The 27721-nt window shown below is 42.6% G+C and overlaps 1 protein-coding gene across 1 annotated transcript in view; it reads left to right on the plus strand.

Moving 5' to 3' along the window:
* Nucleotides 1-13918: 13918 nt before the first annotated feature.
* LOC115459304 (rab5 GDP/GTP exchange factor-like) overlaps nt 13919-27721 on the plus strand; it is a 31357-nt gene continuing 17554 nt past the window's right edge. Inside the window, exons 1-3 of the mRNA XM_030189149.1 lie at nt 13919-14001; nt 19966-20150; nt 26707-26843. Of these exons, the coding sequence (XP_030045009.1) occupies nt 19972-20150; nt 26707-26843 (316 nt within the window). The 5' untranslated portion in view covers nt 13919-14001; nt 19966-19971. The remainder of the gene's footprint in view (nt 14002-19965; nt 20151-26706; nt 26844-27721) is intronic.

The raw sequence follows: 27721 nt of genomic DNA on the forward strand, positions 1-27721 counted from the left end.
ATTTGCTGTTTTCAAGTGTCCTTTTTCATTGTATTTATGTTTACACTTGTACATTTTACTATTGTTATGATGTTAACAGAATTGTAAGTTTGATGTTACACTGTACCTACTGTACACCACCTTGGGTGAATCTCTTCATAAAGGTGGTTAATAAATCACAAAAATAAATAAAAATAAAATAAATAATAATAAATTCTCTCTGGATGAGCAGGGAAATAACTTATATTCCTGATTCTTACTTGCCTTCAGTCCAGATTTGGAATAAGGAGATGATAAATCTAAAATTCAAACACATGTGTCTGTGCATGTATAGATTTTTAAAAATGTGTTTTTTTTATGCCTATGTGTGAAAAAGTACCATAGTTTATTTATTTATTTGTTGCATTTCTATCCCACATTTTCCCACCTATTTGCAGGCTCAATGTGGCTTACATTGTGCCGGAGTGGCGATCGCCGTTTCCGGATTGACAAATACAAAGTGATATTGCATTAGAGTTCATAAATGATAAGGTAAATTACAAAGTAGTTTTGCATTAAATTTCATAAATGATAGGGTAGATTATAGAGAAGTTAGACAATCAAATATAGAAAGTTCATATCCTGCGTGAGAAGTAGAGAGGTAGTGAGTAATGCATAACGTTCATTCGTGGCTGCGTAAATGAAGCAGTCAAGTGTAGAGAGTTCTGTTTTGTCTAGTTTTGGTGGAGTTTCGTTTTCTAGTATTTAGGATGGATCATTGTGGTATGCTTTTTTTGAACAGGTTGGTTTTCAGTAGTTTTCGGAAGATTGTTAGGTCGTGCATTGTTTTTATAACATTTGGTAGTGCGTTCCATAGTTGCGTGCGTATGTAGGAGAAGCTGGATGCATATGTTGATTTGTATTTTAGTCCTTTGCAGCTGGGGTAGTGGAGATTCAGGAATGTGCGCGCTGACCTTTTTGTGTTCCGGGTTGGCAGGTCTATGAGGTCTGACATATGGATCGGGGCTTCACCGTGAACGATTTTATGGACCAGGGTGCAAATTTTGAATGCAATTCGTTCTTTTAATGGGAACCAGTGTAGTTTTTCTCTTAGGGGTTTGGCGCTTTCGAATTTCGTCTTTCCAAAATTGAGTCTGGCTGCTGTGTTTTGGGTAGTTTGGAGTTTCTTAATGATTTGTTCTTTGCATACGGCATAGATGGCATTGCAGTAATCTAGGTGGCTTAACACTATTGATTGTACCAGGCTGTGGAATATTTCCCTTAGGAAGAAAGGTTTTACTCTTTTGAGTTTCCACATTGAGTGGAACATTTTCTTTTTCGTGTTTTTCGCATGGCTTTCTAGTGTGAAATTTCAGTCTATTGTAACTCTGAGAATTTTCAGGCTGTCCGAAACCGGAAGGGTGTAGTCTGGGGTGTTTATGGTGGTGAGTTTGTTCGTGTTATATTGTGAGGAGAGGATGAGACGTGTTTTTTCTGCATGGAGCTTTAGTTGGAATGCATCCGCCCATTAATTCATTATTTGGAGGCTGTGTTTGATTTCATTTGTGATTTCTGTTAGATCATGTTTGAATGGGATGTAGATCGTGACATCATCTGCGTAAATGTAAGGATTGAGGCCTTGGTTGGATAGCGATTTGGCCAAAGGAGTCATCATTAGGTTAAAAAGGGTTGGTGAGAGCGGTCATCCTTGTGGTACTCCGCATTCAAGTTTCCATGGTGATGATGTATTTGAATTTGATATCACTTGGTATGTTCTTGCGGTTAGGAAGCCATTGATCCATCTAAGTATGCTTCCTCCCATCCCGTAGTATTCTAGGATGTTCAGTAGTATTTTGTGGCTGACCATGTCGAACCAGGGGCGTAGCTACGGGTGGGCCTAATTTCAGCCCAGGCCCGCCCAGCGCCAGCGCCCATTGCTGGCCACTGCTGATTTTCCTGTTGAGCAGCAGGGCCGGCGCTACAAAAAAGAAGAAGCGCTAAGGACGAGAAATGTTTAAAAAAAAAAAAAAGCGCGGCACCGGCAGGCACTGTCTCGGCAGCCTTAAGGCATTGGCTGCTGAGGCATTGGCTGCTGGCTCGCAGGCTCCTCCCGAGCCAGCAGCCAATGCCTCAGCAGCCAATGCCTTAAGGCTGCCGAGACAGTGCCTGCTGGTGCCGCGCTTTTTTTTTTTTTTTTTTAAACATTTCTCGTCCTTAGCGCCGTTAGCGCTTCTTCTTTTTTGTAGCACCGGCCCTGCTGCTCAACAGGAAAAGCAGCAGTGGCCGGCAATGGGGGCTGGCGCTGGCATGCAGGGCGGGCCTCGTTGAAGAAAAGAGGGAAAACATGGAAGGATGGGGAGATAAAGAGGGAAAACAGATGGAAGGATGGGGAGAAAGAGGGAAAACATGGAAGGATGGGGAGAAAAGAGGGAAAACAGATGGAAGGATGGCAGAGAATGAGGGAAAACATGGAAGGATGGGGAGAAAGAGGGAAAATATGGAAGGATGGGGAGAAAAGATAGAAAACAGATGGAAGGATGTGGGGAGAGAAAGAGGGAAAACGGATGGAAGGATGGCAGAGAATGAGGGAAAACATGGAAGGATGGGGAGAAAGAGGGAAACATGGAAGGATGGGGAGAATGAGGGAAAACATGGAAGGATGGGGAGAAAGAGGGAAAACTTGGAAGGATGGGGAGAAAAGAGGGAAAACAGATGGAAGGATGGCAGAGAATGAGGGAAAACATGGAAGGATGGGGAGAAAGAGGGAAAACATGGAAGGATGGGGAGAAAAGATAGAAAACAGATGGAAGGATGTGGGGAGAGAAAGAGGGAAAACGGATGGATGGGGAGAGAGACTCTGGATGGAAGGATGGGGAGAGAAAGGGGAGAGACTGGAAGGATGCAGAGAAAGGTGAGAGACTGGAAGGATGTGGAGAGAGAAGGGACACTGAACAGAAAAGGGTAGAGTGATACAGAGACACTGGTTAGAAAGAGGGAGAGAGACATTAGATGGAAGGATCAGGAGAGAGGATAGATGGATGGAAGGATGGGGAGAGAAAGAGGGAAGACGCTGGATGGAAGGGTAGGGAGAAAGAGGTGACACTGGACGGAAGGATGCAGAAAGAAAGAGGGGAGACTACTGGAAGGATGGGGAGAGAGGGGGGAGACTGGAAGGATGGGGAGAGAAAGAAGAGAGCTGCTGGATGGAAAAGGAGAGTAGTGAAAGACTGGAGAATAAGAGGAAGGGGCATGGGGAGAACAAGGGTGAGAAAAAGATGAAAAGCCATAAGTAGATGAAGGAAATTAAAGAATGGATAGTAAGAATGAATTAAATCAGGACAGAGAGAGAGAGGCAGAAAAATATTGAAGAAAGCAAAGAAAAAGGAGAGAAAAATGAGAAATGGCCAGGAAACCGTGGCAGAAGAGTTAAGCGAAAACGAAGGAAAGCAGAATCTAGAGACTGGGAGCGACACAATGAGAAAAAGTAAATGGCCATACAAGAAAGGTAAAGAAAATAATTTTATTTTAATTTAGGATAAAGTAATATGGTACCTGTGTTAATGAAGTTTCAGAGACCAATACTTCCTTCCTTAGGTCAGGCGAGGATACCGTAACAGCATTATACTGACCTGAGGCAGGAGGTTTTGGCCTCTGAAAGCTCATTGAAAAGGGTGTTAGGCTATTAAATAAATTTTCTGAAATCTGATGCACTGAAAAGCAGCACTTTACCCTGTGTGACAAATGCATCTGATTAGCGTGACTAAATTTTGCTGGGGGAGGGGGGTACAGAGAAAATTTTGTGCCCACCCACTTTGGGTTCAGGCCCATCCAAAATTGGCAGTCTGGCTACGCCACTGTGTCGAACGCGCTGGACATTTCAAATTGTAGGAGAAGTACACTGTTGCCAGTTGCAAATGTTTGTTTGAATTTGGTTAGGAGAATAATTAGTACTGTTTCGGTGCTGTGGTTGGATCGAAATCCTGATTGTGATTCATGTAGTATTGAGAATTTGTTTAAATAATCGGTAAGTTGCTTGGTTACCATACTTTCCATTAGTTTGACTGCCAGGGGGATGAATGCTACCGGGTGGTAGTTGGTTATGTCATTTGCTTTTTTCTTTGAGTATTTAGGTATTGGGGTAAGTAGTATATTTCCTTGGTCCTTAGGGAAGAATCCTTGTTGTAACATGTAGTTGATATGTGACGTTAGGTCTGTTATGAAGCGCTGAGGGGTGGATTTTATTAGGTTATTGGGACATATGTCCAGTTTGCAATGGAATTTGGTGAATCTGTTGATTGGTAGGGTGACGGTTTCGTCAGTCAGTGGATTAAAGTTTGTCCAAATTCGGTCTGCTGGGTATTCATCGAGAATTGGGTCCAGACCGTCAATGAATTTTTCGTGGTCGGTGGTATTAAGTGGTAACGTGAGTCGTAGTTTTATAATTTTCTCATTGAAGTATTTAGCAAAGTTGTCTGCTGATGGGGTGTCTGTGTTGGTTGTGGTAACCGGTGTGGTGTCTAGTAGTTTGTTCACAAGTTGGAAAAGTTTATGCGTGTCTTTGTAGTCTGGTCCTATTTTGGTTTTGTAGTATGACCTTTTGGTTTGTCTTATTGTATATTTGTATTTTCTTTGCATTTGTTTCCATGCGTTAAGTGTGTTTTCATCTTTCATTTTTTTTCCATGTTCGTTCGAGTCTCCTAACTTGTGTTTTTAATTTTTTCAGTTCTTCGTTGAACCATGGTATCGAGCTGTGTCTTCGTGAGGTTCTGGTTTGTAGTGGTGCAATTTTGTCTAATATGCTCCTGCATCTATTGTTCCAGTTTAGGAGGTAGTGTTTGGAGTCTGTCTGTGTTATCCATTCGTTCTTGTAGATCTGTTGCCAAAATATTACAGGGTCTATCTGGCCTCTCGTGGTGTAGGTTCTGTGTTCTTGCTTGTGGTATGAGCCTTTTGTCCGCCATTGTAGAGCTAGGTTTAGTTTGTGGTGGTCTGGCCATGGTATGTCTGTCCATTTTGTATCTGTTAGTATTAGGTTTGATTCTGAGGACAGTTTGTATGTGATGAGGTCAAGTGTGTGTCCTTTAACATGGGTAGCTTGCATAGTAGGCCAGTTGAGGTCCCATAGTTGGAGGAATTCCTTGCATTCACGTGCATTGGTTGCGTTAGGGTCTTCAAGGTGTAGGTTTATGTCTCCTATTATAAGTAGATTGGAGTTGGATGCACAGGTATTCGATATGAAATCCATGAAGTGTGGCTGGCATTCTTGCCAGTTACCTGGTGGTCTATAAAACAAGACAACGTTAAGGTGGTCAAGCATGGTGGTATGGAGGATTCTAACTGAGGCGATTTCAAGATTTGGTGTTATGGACTCGGCTGTTGTTGTTACGGTTAAGTGGGATCTATAGATTAGTGCCATGCCTCCTCCTCTTTTTTCTTTTCTTGTCCAATAGGTGATTTTGTAGCCTGGGGGGGGGGCAAAGTTCTAGAATTATGGGGTCCTTATGGTCATGGATCCAGGTTTCGCTGATGAGTAATAGATCGAGGTGTTATGGTATAAGCCAATCATCAGAATTAAATGTGTAGCATGATGTTGTGTTGGATCAGATACATATATATACACCAATATATTTGTGCAGCTTTTAAAAATATATATTTGACACTGCAGCAGAACTGGCTTTCATTCCAAAAGCCCTCTTCCCTCTCCCTTTGGGGAACATTTAAAAGACATTTAAGAGACAAAAGGGTACTGTGCTTCAAAGAGAAATAAAACTCTCTCTACCCTCCCACCTAAAAAGACTGAACAAAAGCATGACTAAGGTGGATACTTGAAGAATCACATAGACATCTCCACCAGCAGACAGATAGTCTGGAAAAGGCATAACTCCAGCTATTGATAAAGACTTCAGAGGGGAAACCATAAACAAGACATTTGCTTGTCAAAGGTATACCTGCCCCTCCCATCAACTATCAGACAAATGGATGCCAGGACATCTGCAGATCATGTGAACAGACTACAATAACCATAATGCCTTGCAAGTTATCCAGTGCAAACCAGGAAGCAGGTGCTGGGACTCTGTGATCATATCCTCCTGCAGCTTGCAAGATATAAAAGCAAAAGCTGTTTCCCCAAGATTCTCTCTCTTCAGCTGCAAGCAACTCAGATCCACTCACTGCAGAAGTCCTGCTCCTGTCCTAACCATGTGCTCATCAATCAGCTGGACCACAGCATGCTTGTAACAAGGACTTGTAAGTTAACCTACCTGCTACTTTGTTCTATTTTATGCACAAATTCTCTGTTCTAAGATCCTTTTAAAAACCTACCTCTCGTGTGAAATTGTATTTTAAAATAAACCTTTCCTGAAGCTAAAAGTATAGTCTCTTTGTGCTCTGAGTACATGCTTTCAAATCTTGCAGTATAGAATACTGCATTTCAGAGATATATATTTAATTTATTTAATTTATTGCAATTATCACCTTTGGTGATTGGTGGAGAAATTGATATCCTAAAACTTATAAATACAGCGCCTGCTCTTAAATTACAAACAGTAGCGAGTGCTCTAGAGCTCTTTCCCCCAAGATAAATCATTTCTTGTAACATATATTTAATTGTGGAGAATGTGGGCAATGATCCCACTACCTCTCGCATTTCTTGTAACAGAGGTTGTCTGTCATGATCCAGTCTGTTATTATTGTTGTTTTGTTAACTGCTGATCTGGCATTTATGTTTCCCACTATAATTGTTTGGTAGGGGTCATCTGGGTTCGAGCTTGTGTTGATTTTCATTAGTTGTCTATTCTCCTGTAGTGTGGGTTTATTGTGACCTTTCTTCCCTTTGTAGTGTTTTTGTCCACGTATGGTAGTTCTTCCATTGTCTTGGTTGTTGTTATTCTGGTGAGGTGTGTTGTATCTGGGTAATTTATTGAGCTTGTGGATTGTGGGTATGTTGTTGGTATCCATGAAGGGGGTGGTTATTGTGTGGTGAATTAGGGATAGTGAGTAAATTATTAGGAGTAGTTTGGTGGTGTTCATTTTGGTGGTGTTCACCTATTTTGAAACTCTGCATGCTTGCACTTGCGATTTTGTCTCGACATGCTGCAAACCCCTTATGCACACGTGCAAGGCATGTTCCTCCCCTTGCTTTCAGTTAGTCAGCATAAATTCATATGCAAACGATATGTGCAATTATTTCTTGTGAGCATCGCTTTGCTCTTTTTTTCATTGTTATTGTGTTATGGACTTATGCATTATGTGCTTTTGTGTCTGGGTTTGAGCATCATCCTTCTAGTGCAGTGAGAAACCAGAAGAAGCAGACACTCAACAGCTCACATGCAACCCCCTCCCCCTCCATCCCAGTTTGATATCTCTCCCTCTCTCTCAAACCCAAACCTCTAAGTCCAGTCCAGCATCTCTCCCTCATTCTCAAACTCTCTACCCTTCCACCACTGCTGCTGCTGCCTCCTCCTCCTCCCTCCCTGCCATTTATCTCCTTTTCTCCCTCCCATTTATTTCCCTCTCTCTTAAGCCTAAAGCCCCAGTCCAGCATCTCCCTCATTCTCAAACTCTCCACCCCTCCTCCTCCATCCCTCCCTTCATCCCATTTCTCTCCCTCTCTCTCAAGCCCAAACCCCCCAGCTCCAGTCCAGTATCTTCTCCACATTCTGAAATCCCCCCCCCCCCCTCCCCAGGCACAACCTTGTCTGTTCTCTGGCATTCCGCCAAGGAGGTTAGATAAAACAGGAGACCAAGTGACGTCAAAACATTTAAACAAATTAGTTCTACTTCAGTATCCCCTTCCCCGCGCAGCCATCATCACCATACTCTCAAAACAAAGAGCAAACCTATGAGCTGCTGCATCCACGTTGTCTTTCTTTATTACTGGTGGCATTTTTATTTAATCTCACTTATATATTCAAACACGCCGGCTTGTGCAGCATACGGATGTACACAGAGGAAGTATAATAACAAATAATTTTTCATAGGTAGAGTAGTAATTTGTTATAAATCGTAATCAGTATGTCATTTGGAGGGGCTGGTTATAAGGACACCCTAGTACTGTCATATTTGTGCAGAAATATTTTTCTCCTGGTAAAGGGCCGCTAAAACAGACATCATGTTATGAGAAATCAGGTGCTCAACATTCGCAATTTCTATTTATTTATGACATTTATACCCCCACATTAAACATGAATCATGTTGAAACCTGGGAGCATTTTAAAAATCTTTGTTTTTTCTTGTGCTTAGATCAAAAGAAACAGATGGCATGTGGGAACTTGCTCCTTTTGTGGATTGCAGACGTATATTGTAAGACTAGTAAAAAAGGCCCATTTCTGGAGCAAATGAAACGGGCGCTAGCAAGGTTTTCCTCCCCAATACCCCCCCCCTTCTCCCTCCCTCCCTCCCTACCAACCCCTTCGTCGTTCTGATACCATTGCGCCGCACCTCCTGAACGCACCATACGCCATTGCTCCGCCCTCGGTGTGTGACGCCATTGCTCCGCCCTCAACGTCATCACGTTTGACGCGAGGGCGGGGCCCCGAGTCGGCGATTTCGGTGGCTTCACCACCACGAACCCTTCAAACCCGTTTTGATGACGGAAGTGACGTCAGTGTCCTCAGAACGTTGAGGGTGAGTTTTATTATATAAGATGAACTTTCCTTCCTGAATACCTACTCCATTCTGTCTACTCTACCTTAACTATGTATTTCTTTTTTCCGGAACTGGTAATCACCATTTCGGAACTATGTAAGCCACATTGAGCCTGCAAATAGGTGGGAAAATGTGGGATACAAATGTTGTAAATAAATAAATATTATAAAAATGCACTTGATATTTTTATTGCTATTATTTAAAAGGCAGATATTGAATAATGAGGGCAGAGCTACCCTCATGCAGTAGTCCAGAGTCAGTTTAAATGTGCCAACATTGTTCAGTTTAGCACACTATTAGCCGCCAAGTTCATACAAAGTTAGTTATGTTCAGTGGAAAATAAATCTATTGGCTCAGGCTGCCTGCTATGTGAATATTCCATCATTGCTACCACATATAACATATGGGCATTTGCTTTAAATTTTGATTGTTTTAATTTGTTTATCCAGACCTTACATTCACATGGTTTGCTTTTTAAACCCAAAGGTGAACCCTAAGTGGGATTGAACAATTAGATATAAACTGTGTTGTTTCTGATTTTATTTGTTTTAGAATGCTTTGAGTCCTGCTGATCTGTTCTTCTGCTGTCTGGAATTTTGGAAGATGGAAATATTAAAAATTTAATTTTGGATGTATTTTTTTTTTGTTACATTTGTACCCCACGCTTTCCCACTCATGGCAGGCTCAATGCGGCTTACATGGGGCAATGGAGGGTTAAGTGACTTGCCCAGAGTCACAAGGAGCTGCCTGTGCCTGAAGTGGGAATTGAACTCAGTTCCTCAGGACCAAAGTCCACCACCCTAACCACTAGGCTTCTCCTCCACTGTTGCTACTATTTGAGATTCTACATGGAATGTTGCTATTCCACTAGCAACATTCCATGTAGAAGTCAGCCCTTGCAGATCACCAATGTGGCCGCGCAGGCTTCTGCTTCTGTGAGTCTGACGTCCTGCACGTATGTGCAGGACGTCAGACTCACAGAAACAGAAGCCTGCGCAGCCTTCTACATGGAATGTTGCTAGTGGAATACCAACATTCCATGTAGAATCTCCAATAGTAGCAACATTCCATGTAGAATCTCCCATAGTATCTATTTTATTTTTGTTACATTTGTACCCCGCGCTTTCCCACTCATGGCAGGCTCAATGCGGCTTACATGGGGCAATGGAGGGTTAAGTGACTTGCCCAGAGTCACAAGGAGCTGCCTGTGCCTGAAGTGGGAATCAAACTCAGTTCCTCAGGACCAAAGTCCACCACCCTAACCACTAGGCCACTCCTCCACTGTTGCTACTATTTGAGATTCTACATGGAATGTTGCTATTCCACTAGCAAAGTCGGCCCTTGCAGATCACCAATGTGGCCGCGCAGGCTTCTGCTTCTGTGAGCCTTCTACATGGAATGTTGCTAGTGGAATACCAACATTCCATGTAGAATCTCCAATAGTAGCAACATTCCATATAGAATCTCCAATAGTAGCAACATTCCATGTAGAATCTCAGAGAGTAGCAACATTCCACGTAGAATCTCCAATAGTATCTATTTTATTTTTGTTTCATTTGTACCCTGCACTTTCCCACTCATGGCAGGCTCAATGTGGCTTACATGGGGCAATGGAGGGTTAAGTGACTTGCCCAGAGTCACAAGGAGCTGCCTGTGCAGGGAATCGAACTCAAGTTCCTCAGTTCCCCAGGACCGAAGTCCACCACCCTAACCACTAGGCCACTCTGTAGAAGTTGCTGTTTACTTTTGCAATGTGATGGATGCCTCTTCTGAATAACTGCCTATACTGCTATGATTTCTGAACATGTGGCATCATTAAACGACAAACTTTTAAATGGCCAGTTGGGTATATATGCTAATCTCAACTTTGTTAAATGTTTCAGACATATCCATCTGTTTGTTCCCTTGATATAACTGAATTCTATTATTCTGTCTCACTGTATATTCAAATTTATGCCAAATTGAACCAGATTTTGCTTAGGATAATGTGTGATCCTCCTGCTTCAAAGACATTGCCTACCTGCTAGACAGTGATGGCACAAGGAAAGCAAGTTTGGTCCAGGGAAGACAAACTCAAAATAACCTGTTCATTAGCTGGGCCCTAGTATTGAAAATGCGACCATACCATGCCTCTGTGGTTATGTTTCATTAATAAAGTTAAACAATTAACTGGATTTCTTGAAAGGATTATATAAACTTTGGATGCATGACTAGGGACCCAAACATACACTTATTTATTCAATATCACAATTCCTCATGTACAGCCACAAAACAACATTTTAGGGTGGATAGTGTTCACAACGAGCTCCTTTGATTATCAAGCAGATAGGGATAAGAGTTTTCAGTTTTGGAACAGTGTAAGTCATCACAAGAACAAAATATAAGAAAACCAATGGACTGCATTAGGGGCTTATAGCCCATTTAGTTATGTTTAAACAAAAGAGATCTGCATGAAACAAGATGTTTATTTTTATTTTGAATTCTAAAACCACTTGCCCCTGGCCTGAAACATGTTCCAAAAACAGACTAATCTATTTGCGTATCTAAAAGGTAAACCTCTGCAAAACAGATGAAGATGTGATTCCATGTGCCCCAATGAAAGGAGAGTTTAATTCTTAATTTCAATATATTCCATCATCTTTACAACACCAGGTTTCACAAGGCAGATTACAACAACGGTTAAGAAGATGAACCCATCAGGAAAAAGGATATCCTCACTGAAATTTGACCATCTGTGTTGTATAAGAACAGTGTAGAAAAATGAGGCTACCAGCTACAATAATTTTGAAGCTGTTTTAGTGATATTCAATTTTTATTTCATGATATTTATATCTGGATATGTTATCAATAGAAATCAAACAAAATAAAACATGGAAAAGAAAATAAGATGATACCTTTTTTATTGGACGTAACTTAATACATTTCTTGATTAGCTTTCGAAGGTTGCCCTTCTTCGTCAGATCGGAAATAAGCAAATGTGTTAGCAGATAGTATATATAAGAGAAACATCAAAGCATTACTTTGACGGTCTGACAGAGTGGGAGGGTGGGGGTATGCATGAGGACATCAAAGCATTTCATTGATATTCTAACAGGATGGTGTGGGAAGGTGAGAGGAGGGTGATCTGACCAAGAAGGGCAACCTTCGAAAGCTAATCAAGAAATGTATTAAGTTATGTCCAATAAAAAAAGGTATCATTTTCTTTCCATGTTTTATTTTGTTTGATTTCTATTGAAAACAATACAGGAACGTAAGACCTTTGAAGTCAGAATGATTAAGCATTTTGACACCCACCAGACAGGACTTAACAAAGATCTGGGTTTTCTAGCCCATTACAGGCCATAAAATTGTAAATTGCACTGCTTTGTTTGTCACCCTCCTGTCTCCATGCATATCCCTCCGTCTCACCCATCCACCTCCACCCCCACCCTGTCAGATTGTCACTGTAATGCTTTGATGTCTCACTTGTATATACTGTCATCTACCAAGATTTGTTTATTTCCGATCTGAGGAAGAAGCAGGGGCGTATCTGCGTGGGGCCATAGGGGCCTGGGCCCCCGCAGATTTCGCCCTGGACCCCCCTACCATAGACCCTCTCCACCTCCCCCTCCCTCCCGCCACCAACCCGTCGCCGATCTTTGCTGGCGGGGGACCCCAAGCCCCCGCCAGCCGAAGTCCTCTCTTCCGTGCAGGATGCAAGTTTCAATGCTTCCTGTTCTTCTGAGTCTGACGTCCTGCACGTACAACGTGCAGAACGTCAGACTCAGAATTTGGAATTCAGTCTGACGTCCTGCGCGTTGTACGTGCAGGACGTCAGACTCAGAAGAACAGGAAGCATTGCAACTTGCAGCGGCGCAGCCTGCATGGAAGAGAGGACCTCGGCTGGCGGGGGGTTGGGGTCCCCCGCCAGCAAAGGTAAGTGACAGCAGCGGGGGAGGGTATCATTGGTGGCGAGGGGGGGGATCGGTGGCGCCGGGGGGGGGGGGCTAAAATGTGCCCCCTCCCTCTGGCTCTGGCCCCCCCTACCGCCCGAGTCCAGATACGCCCCTGGGAAGAAGGGCAACCTTCGAAAGCTAATCAAGAAATATATTATGTCCAATAAAAAAGGTATCATCTTATTTTCTTTTCCATGTTTTATTTTGTTTGATTTCTATAGATTCTACATGGAATGTTGCTACTCCACTAACAACATTCCATGTAGAAGTCGGCCCTTGCAGATCACCAATGTGGCCGCGCAGGCTTCCGCTTCTGTGAGTCTGACGTCCTGGTCAGACTCACAGAAACAGAAGCCTGCGCAGCCTTCTACATGGAATGTTGCTACTGGAATAGCAACATTCCATGTAGAATCTCCAATAGTAGCAACATTCCATGTAGAATCTCCAATGGTATCTATTTTACTGTCATAGTAATGCTTGAATGTTTTCACTTATATACACTGTCAGCTAGCACATTTGCTTATTTCCGATCTGAGGAAGAAGGGCAACCTTCGAAAGCTAATCAAGAAATGTATTAAGTTATGTCCAATAAAAAAGGTATCATCTTATTGTCTTTTCCATGTTTTATTTTGTTTGATTTCTATAGATTCTACATGGAATGTTGCTATTCCACTAACAACATTCCATGTAGAAGTCGGCCCTTGCGGATCACCTATGTGGCCGCGCAGGCTTCTGCTTCTGTGAGTCTGACGTCCTGCACGTACGTGCAGGACGTCAGACTCACAGAAACAGAAGCCTGCGCAGCCTTCTACATGGAATGTTGCTAGTGGAATAGCAACATTCCATGTAGAATCTCCAATAGTAGCAACATTCCATGTAGAATCTCCAATAGTATCTATTTTACTGTCATAGTAATGCTTGAATGTTTTCACTTATATACACTGTCAGCCAGCACATTTGCTTATTTCCGATCTGAGGAAGAAGGGCAACCTTCGAAAGCTAATCAAGAAATATATTATGTCCAATAAAAAAGGTATCATCTTATTTTCTTTTCCATGTTTTATTGTTTGATTTCTATTGATAACCATCAAATAAATGAAAAAAGCTGTCTAGTATTAAGTAAAAACAAAAAAACCTCTTTTGTTCTCCACCCTCTACGGTACTGCCTATCCAACTGCAACAGCTTTAGACCACGAGTTAAAGGCAGCAGTACCTTATTTGTAATAACTATTCGTTTTCATGTATTGTACTAAAACCGCGTTACCGCGGCAAGCTCCGCCCACTGGCTTCTCCAACCATCTTGCGTTCTACCCTCTTTGACGCAACTTCCTGTTTCCGGCAGGGCGGAGCTCGGCCGAGTCAGTGGGAGAGAAGTGGTGTCAGAGTGGGCGGGGCGGGGCGGGGCGTTGGAGACAGAGACAGGTGGGCTTGACGACCGGGACTTCAGGCGTGAATTTTGGAGGTAGGAATGGATGGGGGAAAAGAGGTTGACATTTGGTTTTTTGGGGAGGGGGAGGAGTGAAGAGGCAGCAGACCACGGGGAGGGGGTTCCCCCCGCGCGCGGGACTTCTTATCTCTGCATTGGACATCGGCAGGTGCATAAGACAGATAGTGCTAAGGGTTGGGGGAAGCGGGGACCTGATCACTTTTTATTCATAGGTTGTAGGTGAGAACATGAGAGCTGCCAAGTTACTCCTTTTCAGGAGGGAAACTTTTGGGCGATCCTCTTAGCTTTCAACTTGCTCCCCCTAAACCAGTGTTGCACTTGCAGCCCTGAGCGCTACCCCTTGCAATTGGTGCTGTGGATCCCATGGTGCAAAAATCCAGAACACCTGTTCTCGGGTTTGTTTGTTTTTTTTGCCTCTCCGTTCGTACCCATGTGTGAGGCTTTCCTCTGAAGGCAGTATGCATTTCTCTAGATTGTTGTCAGTATAGTTTCCTTAAAATGTAATCGAAAACATTGCTGTTTCCAGATTTTTCTGAGGGTTTTTTTTAATTTAATGGTCATAAGTACATAAGTACATAAGTAGTGCCATCCTGGGAAAGACCAAAGGTCCATCTAGCCCAGCATCCTGTCACCGACAGTGGCCAATCCAGGTCAAGGGCACCTGGCACGCTCCCCAAACGTAAAAACATTCCAGACAAGTTATACCTAAAAATGAGGAATTTTTCCAGTCCATTTAATAGCGGTCTATGGACTTGTCCTTTAGGAATCTATCTAACCCCTTTTTAAACTCCGTCAAGCTAACCGCCCATACCACGTTCTCCGGCAACGAATTCCAGAGTCTAATTACACGTTGGGTGAAGAAAAATTTTCTCCGATTCGTTTTAAATTTACCACACTGTAGCTTCAACTCATGCCCTCTAGTCCTAGTATTTTTGGATAGCGTGAACAGTCGCTTCACATCCACCCGATCCATTCCACTCATTATTTTATACACTTCTATCATATCTCCCCTCAGCCGTCTCTTCTCCAAGCTGAAAAGCCCTAGCCTTCTCAGCCTCTCTTCATAGGAAAGTCGTCCCATCCCCACTATCATTTTCGTCGCCCTTCGCTGTACCTTTTCCAATTCTACTATATCTTTTTTGAGATACGGAGACCAGTACTGAACACAATACTCCAGGTGCGGTCGCACCATGGAGCGATACAACGGCATTATAACATCCGCACACCTGGACTCCATACCCTTCCTAATAACACCCAACATTCTATTCGCTTTCCTAGCCGCAGCAGCACACTGAGCAGAAGGTTTCAGCGTATCATCGACGACGACACCCAGATCCCTTTCTTGATCCGTAACTCCTAACGCGGAACCTTGCAAGACGTAGCTGTCCTTCATGGTATTGTTTCCAGGTTTATTTTTAATACTAGTGAGGATGTATTGAATTCATTGCACTAGACAACTTTTTTTTTTTCAATGGAGATTATGCCAGTTCTTAAAAATTGCAAGAAAACCTTTAAATTATGGAACTTCATACCTGCACGTTGTAATCACTCTGCTAATGACTTTTTCCATAGCTGACAGGTGAAAACGGCCTGCGTGCCTCTCTTGGGGCCCCAGATGCTAAGAAGTCATGTATTGGTTGCAGGGGCGTAGCCAGACATCAGATTTTGGGTGGGCCTAGGCAAGAAGTGGGTGGGCACCAAATGTTCTCTCCCCCACCCCCACACCAAAAAAATATCTCAGTTGGTGGGAAAATGCTTCTCTCCAGTCTCCACCTTGGTAGTTTGCAGCAGCAATGCGATGAAAACTGAGCATGCGAAGGTGCCAGTATTGTGGAGAGCAGCATTTTCATTACCATGTGCTACTGTTGGATGGGCCTGAGCCATAAGTGGGTGGGCCCTGGCCCACCCAGGCCCACCTGTGGCTACGCCACTGATTGGTTGAGGCATATCAGGATTATAACCCTAGTAGCGCTTTAGAAATGTCAAGTAGTAGTATTATATGTGCTCAGTTCTAGAATTTGAAATGACCGTCCCTTTCTCCCCCCAAAAAATAAATTGTTGAAAGAATCCCTACCCTATAAGATCGCACACTATTCCCTGCACTCAAATGGGGGAATTGTAGCCTTATGCATTTGGCTGATTTTTGGCAAAATTACTTGGGTTACAAACAATTTGGAAGATTTTTCCCTTTCTGGTTAACATAGTGTTTTGAAAAGGCATCATTGTAGGCTGAAATAAGGGAAGAACTTGGGAAGACCACACCAAGCATATGATGCTCAGGGTGGGGTGAAACAGAGAACAATGCAAAGTAGGGGAAGGTGAGGACAAGTTAAAGATTCATGTGATTGGGAGTGTAAAAAGATTATGTAGCGTGAGAGGATTGCATAGGCATGTCGAAATGAAAGATGATGCAAAATTTAGTTTGCTGTACTGCAATGATTGCACAAACTGACGGTGTACAGTGAAATGAAAAAGGTTAAGCAGTTCTCTATCATAGCTTCTCAAATGTGGCAACAGCATCTGTGGTCAATACTTACCAGAGGTTCCGGTTCCCTGGAAAAATGAGCAGCACTAAGGATCTGGCTCCAAGTGTGCCATGTGTCTTTGCACCGGAGGGACCAGTGCTTGTATTTTGTACCCTTACCTGCCTGAACCAAGGCATTCCAGCAATAGCCTGGGTCCAGTTTGCCCCTGATTCTACTACTACTACTTAACATTTCTAAAGCGCTACTAGGGTTACGCAGCGCTGTACAGTTTAACAGAGAAGGACAGTCCCTGCTCGAGGAGCTTACAATCTAAAGGACAAGTGTACAGTCAGTCAAATTGGGCAGTCTAGATTTCCTGAATAGAGGCATAAGGGTTAGGTGCTGAAGGCGACATTGAAGAGGTGGGCTTTGAGCAAAGATTTGATTCTGCTTCACTTTTGTGGTGGCAATGATGGCACTTAAGGAGGTGGGGGTGGAGTACTAATAGCCACAATAATTCACCCGACAATCCAATCAATTAAGATAACTCATCTGTTATAGCTACCTTAATCACTCCTCTCCTTCTTCCTACCCTTATCTAACCTCTGCACAATATTAAATGTATATGTCTAGAGCCGTAGCGAGGGGAGCTGACACCCGGGGCGGGTCGCCGCTGCGCACCCCCCCCCCCCCCCCCCCGGAGCGCATACCTGCGGCGAGGGACAGGCGGGAGGGCCGATCCACCCCGACTGCACGTTGCTGGGGTGTGTCGGCTCCGCGCTGATTCACTACTCTCTCTGTCCCGGAACAGGAAGTAAGCGCTGCGTAACCCTAGTAGCACTTTAGAAATGTTAAATAGTAGTAGTAGTAGTGCACCAGCACGGAGCCAACACCCCCCAGCGGTGTGCACCCGGGGCGGACCGCCCCCCCCCCCCCGCCCCCCCTTCCTACGCCACTGTATATGTCACCTTGCAATGACAATGTTAACAAAACTATGTAAGCCACATTGAGCCTGCAAATAGGTGGGATAATGTGGGATACAAATGCAATAAATAAATCTTGCTGCAGCAGCTGTAGTCCTTCTGTTCCTGTTTTGTCTCCTGGACTGGCTACAGATAGCAAATGAAACCTGGTACCAGAGGAGGAGGAGAACGTGGTGGCAAATCTCGGGCTCTCTGTGCAGCAGCACACCCGTACCCGACAACTTTATGGACCGATGATTAGAAGCAAACGCGGGCACTAGAGGCTATTAGCGCCATACTAGTGTCTGCATTTGCTACTGTCAAAGGATCAGAGCCCCTGAGCGTGTGAAACAACGCGCTTGTGGGCTCTGACTGCAAGTACCATACAAAATAGGGCTCTTACTGCAAGTAGCATGCCAATGCATGCTAAACATATTCCTCCCCAATGATCAGTAGGCAGTGCGTCTGCGGCAAATCCTACGCCACCTCGGAGCTGGTATTAGGGTTTGCTGACCATTGGGGAGGAATGGTGAGCCCTGTCCAGCATGCATTTGCATGCTAGCAGGGCCCCCCCCCCTCAGGAACCCCAACCCCCCCACACCCCAAGCCATAGACATGGGGGCTGAAGGTTCAGCGGACCTCCAGTCCCCACCCCCCCCAAGTTCATGGGGACTAGAGATCCGGTGGATCTCCAGCCCCCTAACTTCCCCCCGCCCCCCCCCCCCCCCCCAAAAAAAATGCCCTGGTGGCCCAGTAGGCTGCAAACCAAGCCCCCTCAACCCGGTGATCTAGTGGCCCTCTTTCCTGCCACCCCCCCCCCCATACCTTTGTTGGAGAAGAGAGTAGTACACTCCCTCCCAGCACTGCTTGAAAATAGTGGCACCCTGCCCAGTGCATCTTGGGATGCGATGGGCAGGGCTTCACACCATATAAGGGAGGTATGATGGTGAAGTCCTACCCAGTGCATCCTAGGATGGGCAGGGCTGGGTGACGCCATTTTCAAGGCGGTGCTGGAAGAGGAGGGAGTGTACTACCTCCTCCAACAAAGGTACTGGGGAGGAGAGGGGGTGAAGTTCCAGTGCTATGTTCAGAGCTCTATTTGGAACAGCGCGGAGCTTTTGATCATCTGGGCATTAAGAGTCGTGATCACCTTGAGATTTGGTGTGAATTAATGAGCTGGGGGGGGGGGCATCATTTTTCTTTCTTCCACCATCGCTGCCTTCTCTTATTCTCGCATGCACACACATTTCTTTTCTCTCTATTCTGCCCCCTGCACACACACCTCCAGCATTTTCCTTCTTGTCTGACCTCAATATACTGATCCCAGGCTTCCCTCCCTGGATAGGCATGGAATCTCACTCAATAGAAGACAGCCCTCTGGTTTTTGCTCGTAGCAAAAAAGAACTATTTTACTCCATTGTCCAGTTTCTCTCCCTTCCTGTTTCTTCCGCCAAACCCCTCTCCCCTGAAAGCCTGTAGAGAATAGATTTCCCAGTTACGTACAGATCCCTGAGCCATGCATTACTTAGTTATTGGTAGTATTAACTAGCACCTGAAGGCTATGTCCTCTTCATGGTGCACCACTGACAGGTTTGCTTGGGTTGGAAGCAGGTATTGGTTATTTATTTGTTACATTTGTACCCCACATTTTCCCACCTATTTGCAGGCTCAATGTGGCTTACATAGTGCCGTGAGGCAATAGCCATCTACAGTGAAGAAACAAATACAGATGGAAGTTATTTACAATGAAATAGATATAAACAGGCACATCAAGGGATCATAAAGAGGGAAGTTATATAACAAATATAAAGTTCAATCCAAGTTTGGATTTCTTCTTGTTGTTGGATTTAGGTAATTAAGTTGGGTCAGTAGGATATGCCCTTCCGAACAGGTAAGTCTTTAGTAATTTCCGGAAGTTGAGGTGGTCGTGTAGTCCTCATGGTTTTTGGGAGTACATTCCAGAGTCTTGTGCCTATAAATGAGAAGCTGGATCCATGAATTGATTTATACTTGAGACCTTTGCAACTAGGGTGGCGGAGATTTAAGTAAGAACGTGATGATCTGATTAAGTTTCTGCTAGTCAACTTAAGCACGAACCAAAGAAAGGAGTACGCTCTTGGCATGGCTGGAAGAGATTCTGTTCACATTCTGGTTGCATGGTCCAGAAGATGGAATCCTGCATCTGCAAGAAACCAGTTTGTGGTGGTGAATGGAGGTGTATCACCATGGCACCATTGCAAGGCCATTTTTGAGTCCTGTATAATCAGCCGCATTTTTGAGGCCACTTTTAAATCTGATCCTGTGATTGTGTCCTTGTTCTATGAACACAGATCCTGGAATCTTTTACTTATCTTGTCAAGATTCTAATCTTCATGGGGCAGGGACTTTCCCTTATGTGCATGTGTTTTATGTCACAATAAAAGTGACAGTTATTATAGACTGTATTTCAGATCAGCTTATGACCTGATGCTCTCAAATTGTACGTATGAAAGTTGTTTTTTTTAAAGGACTGGTGGATCATTAATCCTTTCTGTTTTCTGTGCTTATTTCAGGGCACCATGAGTCAGATATCGGCAAGCTGGGGCATCCATTTTGACCAATCAGAGCTGCTGTGCAGAGAAGGCTGCGGTTACTACGGCAATCCGGCATGGCAAGGATACTGCTCCAAATGCTGGCGTGAGCAGAACCGTAAACAGCAACAGCAGAACAGACCACACGAGTTGCATCCGAAGACAGGGTAAAACACATCCTGCAGCTGGCATGTCCAGCACATTATTGGCACACCTTCCCCTCCCCTCCCATTCCAGTATTTTAATTCAATTTGTTTATTAATTTTTCATTTAAACAAGAATACACTTGTTTTGAAATACAGCCATAACACATTATTTGAGAAACAATAACAACATTTCAGAATCAAATCATCAAAGAAAGTAATAACGTACTTCCTAAACATAAAACTTTTTCTTTTAAACATGATTCATTAAGCTTTCTTAGACCCCATTATATTGAAAATGGCGATCAGAGTTAGGGAAGAATTATTACAAATCTTTAATCAAAAGTAATTAAGGCGGCATACATTCCCCCATAATATTTCTAACTACTACAGTTGTTTAGAATCAAGAAATGGTTTTAGACTATCTGGTGAATAAAAGGTGTATTTAACCTGGCCCAACCTAACAAGACATTTACAGGGATAGGCAAGAAAAAACATCCCTCCTATCTCAAGCATTCTTTTTTTTAATGCCAAGAAGGCTTTCCTTCTCTGTTGGGTCGATTTTGTAATGTCAGGAAAAATCTGCACCTTTACTCCACCAAAACAGGTTTGTAAATTCCTAAAATACATTTTCATGATATTATTCAAATCCTGTTCAAAAATTAAGGAAACAATCAAAGTTGACCTTTGCGTAGTCTCATCTACAGTTTGTTCCAATATAGCTGATATATCATCAAGATCTAAATTAGTGTGTGATACATCTTGGTTTTTTTCCAGTTCTCCCTTAGAAGCTGAGATATAATATAATTTGTTTACAGGGGGTATTGCATCCAGAGGAATTTTCAGAACTTCATTGAGGTATTTTTTGAATAAATCATGTGGATTAATGCCAGGGAGTTGAGGAAAGTTCAATAGTCGCAAATTAAGTCTTCTATTAAATTTTTCAATTTGTTCCACTTTTCTTCGGATCTCAAGATTATCTTTTATCACTCCACTTTTAAATTCTTGAATAGAATCAACTTTCTGCTGAAGAGCAGTTACTTTCTCAGCTATTTCCCCTTTAATCAGGTCTATCTTTGAATTCAAATCTTGAAATTTTTTATCAAAAGTGCTGACTTCTCCTGAGGTCTGTTGTAACGTCACATCCATTTTATTCAACATTGTCCATATCATAGCTAGATTTACCTCCTGCGTTCGTCCTGAGGCTCCTGCCTTTGCTCCCGGCGTCTGCTCTAACGTCTCCCGACCCTCACTGGGAACCTTGCCCACAACACTTCCTGTAGGGCAGCGCTCCTCATCAGGCTTCGCTACTGACGCCGGACACGGAGGTTTCGTAGTTAATGGTGGAGAGAGAGATATTTCCTCTCCCAGCAGGGTCTCCGCTTCCCCAGAGATCCCCGCTATGGGATCCATACCTCCAATAGATTGGGAGACTGTTGCGAAGAAACGATCGAGGCCTGCTTGGGCCCATTTCAGTATTTAAGCATGTCCTATGTTGTGACACCAGTAGGTATTGGCTTACTGATCTGATGAAATGACCCATGTTCATTGACCATTGGTGGTGTTAGACTATAAACCCTAAACAGGGTTGCCAACTGGCTTTAGGTTTTTCAAGACAACTGCCTCGCAATCTAAAAACGATATATGAACTAACGAACTTCCGCAAACTACTGAAGACCCATCTCTTTAACAAGGCAAACCACAAAGATCAACAAATGTGAATATAGACAGCTCCTCCACATACATCCAGAACTGTCTTACAATATCTGTTTGATATACTACTATCACGTTATATCATTATCATGTTACCCAAAATCCTTCTTGTTATACTACTATTATGTTTTTTCATTATCATGTTGTCCAAGATCCTTCTATAACACTAAATGTCTATTTTCTAACCTATTTCCACCACTCATGATGTATTGTAAGCCACATTGAGCCTGCAAAGAGGTGGGAAAATGTGGGATACAAATGCAGTAAATAGTAATAATAAAATAATAATTCAGTCCTAATTTTACCTTATGTGTGGGGACTTGTAGTCTTGATTTTTCAATAGAGCCTGTTGCATTCCCTAAGAAAAACAGGACTACAAATCCCTGCATGCAGCAGGGTAGAAAAAGCTCCGAATTAGCCTGTGAAGGATGAGGTGGTTTGCTCAGGGTCACAAGGAGCTTCAGGTTCTCAGCCCATTACATTAATGAATCTGAAGCCAGTCGGCAACTTTAGCCTTCAGAAAAGAAAACAACTAAAAATGTAATTTATATGCAATTTGAGGCAAGACTGGATTCCAGGATAGCTGCTATGACTATATGAGAGAGATTTTGCATAGGAAATCATTGCTCAGTAAAGCAACAGCACTGCTTGGTTTCTTTAGTTATTGTTTATTGCTTTCTCTTTTAAGTTTTATTTCTAGATTTCATTTCTTGTTGGTTCTAACGTTTTTTTTTTTTTACTTTGTATTTATTTTATTTTATTTTTTTTATTTATTTATCATTTTACTTAATTACATTCACATTTATCACATAAATGTAAGAAAAAACAGAAATTAATATAAAGGAAAAAGAAACATTTTCTCTCATCAATATATATTATATAATTGTCCACAATTGGGAGATCCAAGATCAGGAAAACAATCTCAAAGAAAATAAGAAAAACTCAAAATGGTTAATCTTACAATTCACTTTTTCTGAGGGAGGAAGGTTAATCGGTAGTTGCAGCCGGTACAGTGGTAACTAAAGGAAGTTGCTGCAGAAGGTTCTTCATCTGTTCTTTCAACTCCACAAACTCTTGTAATTTCTTAGGTTCAACAAATAAATAATAAGGAAATAAAACACTTACAAGGGAATCGCACTAGGAAGGTCCCACCTAGGGCAATGATTCCTGGCTTAAAAGCCTAGCATTCACGCCTCCTAGTCTACGATTCCCTTGATATGTCAGGAAATATATTCATCTTTGAACCCCAAAAACTATCAGCCATGTGTCGGAAATACAATTTCAAAACATTGTTTCTATCTAAATCAAAGGCGAAAGTCACTAATAATATAACTCTATCTGTAATTTCTGAATTTTCCAAAATGTCAGTTAAGTTCACATCTCTTTTCTCTGATAAAGAAAATTTGAAAGGAAATATAAATCACTTTAGACACCAGAGGGTGGCTATCAAAAAGTATTTGCAAAATATCAGAGAAATTTACTTTGTATTTATTATGACAACCCTCCCAGTTAAAAAAAAATCTCCTTCCCTACATCTGCACTTTAACTCTTTCTGTAGCATTTTATACTTTGTATGTTACACTGCCCTTCTCAGTGAATCGGCAACCTAATTTCCTTTATCTGTATATTTACATTATATATTCTGCCTCGCCTCAACCTATTCTTGGAACAAACTTCCTGAGCCCTTACGCCAAGCCCCCCTCCCTGCCCATCTTCAAGTCTTTGCTTAAAGCCCACCTCTTCAATGCTGCTTTTGGCACCTAACTCTTACCTTTCAGGTAATCTTGACTGCCCCTATCGGACTGACTGTTCACTTGTCCTTTAGATTGTAAGCTCTTTGAGCAGGGACTGTCCTTCTGTGTTAAATTGTACAGCACTGCGTAACCCTAGTAGCGCTTTAGAAATGTTAAGTAGTAGTAAGTAGTAGTACATTGAAGCAGCTTTCAGACGATTAGGGTAAGGGGATGGGTTTTGATATACCACTTTGCTGTGGTTACAATCAAAGCGGTTTACGTATTATACTTGGGACAGTAGAGGGTAATTGACTTGATCAGGGTCTCAAGGAGCTGCAATGGGAATCGAATCCCGTTCCTCTGTTTTTCAAGCTGATGCACTAATTATTAGGCTACTGCTAATGCTAAGCACAATGTCTCTTTTTTATAATTTGTGTCATTTACCACCTCAGTTGCACTCTTGAAGTACTGCAGATTTGACAGCAGTCTCAACATGTGCACCTGTAGCACAGACTGTCTAACACCAGTATTAACATAAACGTCGCTCACACTGTTCTACTGCAGCGTCTAAGTGATTTTCAAATCTTGGATACTGTTCTGTCCTACCTTGATTCCAGATCATTCCATGTTATGTGGTCCCAGCAGCTCTTATATGCTTCTGTCCTGTGGGATTCCTCTAGGTGCTAATCTCTTTCTCATTTATCAGGCTCCCTTTGCTCTCCTTCTCCAAACTCTTGGGTTCACCTTTTTTCTTTTTCTTTTTTTTTTTTATTATTTATTTAAATTTTTTTATCATTTACAAGTTACACTTATAAAACTGAAAACCGGCAAATAATACATTTACATATTAGTTTTAACAAAGAAAAAGAAAAGCACTAAAGCTTTCTTAAGCCTTCTTAGACCACAATACAAAACAAGGGGGCGAAGAACTCATAGTAGGAGTATACTTAGAAAGCATAAACAAAAATCATTGCAAATGGCCTGACCTTAACCTGACAATTTAAACTCCGTCTTTAATATGCAGTCTATTTAATAATTTTCTTAGCTTCTATAAATGATTTCAAATGGCTTGGGTCAAGAAAAACATATTTGTTACCCTGATATTTCACACAACATTTACAGGGATATGCCAGTAGAAATGAGGCTCCCATTGCCCTAACCTCCTCTCTAAAAGCCAAAAAGGCTTTACGTCGTTCTTGAGTAGTCTTTACAACACCTGGGAATACCCAAATCTTTTGTCCACAAAAAGTTTTTGAAGTATACTTTCATCACCTTTTTTTATTTTTCATGGATGATATTCAACTTCTCAATGCACACTTGGCTCTTTTATCCTGACTGTCATTAGTCATATTTCAACAAAAGTAGATGAAATTTGAAATTTAGCTATTGCTCACTGAACTTGAATTTAAATGTCACCAAATCTAAGGTTATTCTGTTTTGGAGGTAGAAGACAAGTTTGGGGATAAGGGGACAACATGTTATAAGTTTTGGGTGTTGTTTCGTAAGGCGTGAGATCCTCACACCGAAAGTTTGTGTAGTCTGCTAAGTGAGGGTTATTGCTTTGGTTTGAGCTGTTGAATTCAATGCTAGAGTTACTGCAATGTTTTAAATACACCAGCAAAGTGGAAATTGCCGTAACAGGTTTACAGACTACGTATAGTGGGAGGAGGAAGGGTGAAAATGTTAAAGTTTGATGACTGTACACAATGTTGTATATCTGTTGTGTTGCAAAACTGTACTGTAGCCAATAAGATGAGGTGGATTTCTATTTCTTGATGTGTCTTCAAATAAAAACCGTTGAAACATAAGGTTATTCTGTTTACCTGTAATTCTATGTCCCTCTGTTTATGGTCCTTCCTTTGAAAGCTTTCAACTTCCATTAAAAGATCCAGTGAATATTTTGGGTATCACTATTGATAAAGACCTCATCTTGCTCCCCAAATTTCATCAGTTGTTCAGAAATGGTTTTTCACACTGAGGCATATCTGTTCAGCTTGTCCTGTGCTTGATCTTCCATCCCCTCCCCCACCCTCCTCACTGTGTATCACTCTAGCTCTTGTCTTTACTAAATTGGACTGCAACTCCCTATATCAAGAGCTTTAATCAACCCAATTAGAAAGACTTCAGTTGATACAAAATACAGCTATAAAACTGTTCTTAGGAAAGAAAAATACTTCACCATGTTACTCATCTATTGCAGTCTGAACATTGGCTACCTATCCCCTACAGAACATAAGAACATTAGAATAGCCATACTGGATCAAACCAGTGGTGCATCTAGGCCAGTATCCTGCTTCAAACAGTGGCCAATCCAGGCAGAGTCCCAAAGAGTAGCAAGATCCATGCTACCAATCCCAAGACAAGTAGAGGTCTCCCTCATGTCTATCTCAATAGCACACTATGGACTTTTCCTCCAGGAACTTGTCCAAATCTTTTTTTTAAACCCAGATGTGCTAACTGATGTAACCAAATCCTCTGGGAATGAGGTCCAAAGCTTAACTATTTGTTGAGTGGAAAAATATTTCCCCCTATTAGTTGTAAAAGTATTACGATGTAACGCCCTAGTCTTTGTACTTTTTGAAAAAAGTAAAAAAAAAATCTATTCACTTCCACCCATTCTACACCATTCAGGATTTTATAGACTTCTATCATATCCATCCTTAGCCTTCTCTTTTCCAAGCTGAAGAACCCTAACCTCTTTAGCCTTTCCTTGTATGAGACGAATTCCATCCCCTTTATCATTTCGGTCGCTCTTCTTTCAACCGGCCATAACACAAAGAGTCCGTTTTACTAATGCTCAGGCTGTGCTAATGGACATCAGCGCTCACTAAATGCTGAGTATCCTATTTTATACCTATGGGCTACGTGGTACTTTGCGCTAAGCTTTAGTAAAAGAGCCCCTAACTCAGGAAGGCTGCTCCGGACCAGCAAAGTATCCTTGTGAGTATGTGTTCTTGTTTTGTAATGGATGTTTAGGTCTTGGCAGCATAATTGGCCTTATATGCAAATGTCATACATTGACACCATGTGAACATTTTGTTTAAAAGGATAACTCCAGCATGAGCACACTGTAACATCTTAAGTCGCATGTTCATCAGAGATCATATATTCCCTTCTGTTCTTCGTTTTTCAAGGACCAGTCAGAATAGTGCCGATGGATGCGCTGGCTACATCTTTGCAAAGTTCGAAGAGAAGAAAAGCAGTGAGAAATGGCGGAGAGCAAATACTATGAAGAAATTTTTCAGCAGCACTAAAAGTCTGCTGAAAACGGGTAAGAGGGGCCCAGTGCAACGAGGGGGGGGGGAACCACCAGCAACATTTAAGGGGTCCCATGGGGGATGTAGAACGGTAACAAAACTCAATGGAAGACAGTTTCTCCCATAGCAGAGGAAGAAGAACAGAACCGTATGTCCGGCAAACAAAGAGTGAGGGGGGGGGGTTGATGCGCCGGGGGAGGGGAGGGTCGCTGGACATGGGTGGCTGCAGGGGGGCAGGGGAGAGGGAGGTGGGGAGGGGGTCTTGAGACTAGAGAGATGGGGGTGGGGAGGGGGGCCCTGCAAGAAGGGGGTGGGGGCTCACACTCACTCACTGTCTCCCACATACACTCTGACACACTCCCTGTCTATCACACTCTATCTCTCTGTCACACACGCACAGTCTCAAACACACACTCTCTCTCACACACGCACAGTCTCAAACACACACTCTCTCTCTCACACACTCTCTCTCTCACACAAACACACACACACACACACACGCTGTCTCTGTCTCTCATTCCCTCTCTGACACACACACTCCATCTCTCACACACACTCTCTCTCAAACATACACACTCAGAGGAAAACCTTGCTAGCGCCCGTTTCATTTGTGTCAGAATCGGGCCTTTTTTACTAGTTTATTAATAATGGAAATTAGTTTTATCTGTTGAAAATGTTACTATTCTACCCAACTAAGGACCTCTTTTACTAAGCCGCGCTAGCGATTCTCAGCACGGCAAATGAGAGGAAGCCCATTCAGTTGCCACACGGGAGTCACTAGCATGGTTTAGTAAAAGAGGCCTTAAATTTGTGCAAATGAAATTGCTAATTGTACAACTTTATCTGGATAAGAAACGGACTAGGAACAGGTTTTAAAAAATGATCTAATGTA

This window comes from Microcaecilia unicolor, unplaced genomic scaffold (assembly GCF_901765095.1).
Source record: "Microcaecilia unicolor unplaced genomic scaffold, aMicUni1.1, whole genome shotgun sequence".
Classification (NCBI taxonomy): Eukaryota; Metazoa; Chordata; class Amphibia; order Gymnophiona; family Siphonopidae; genus Microcaecilia; species Microcaecilia unicolor.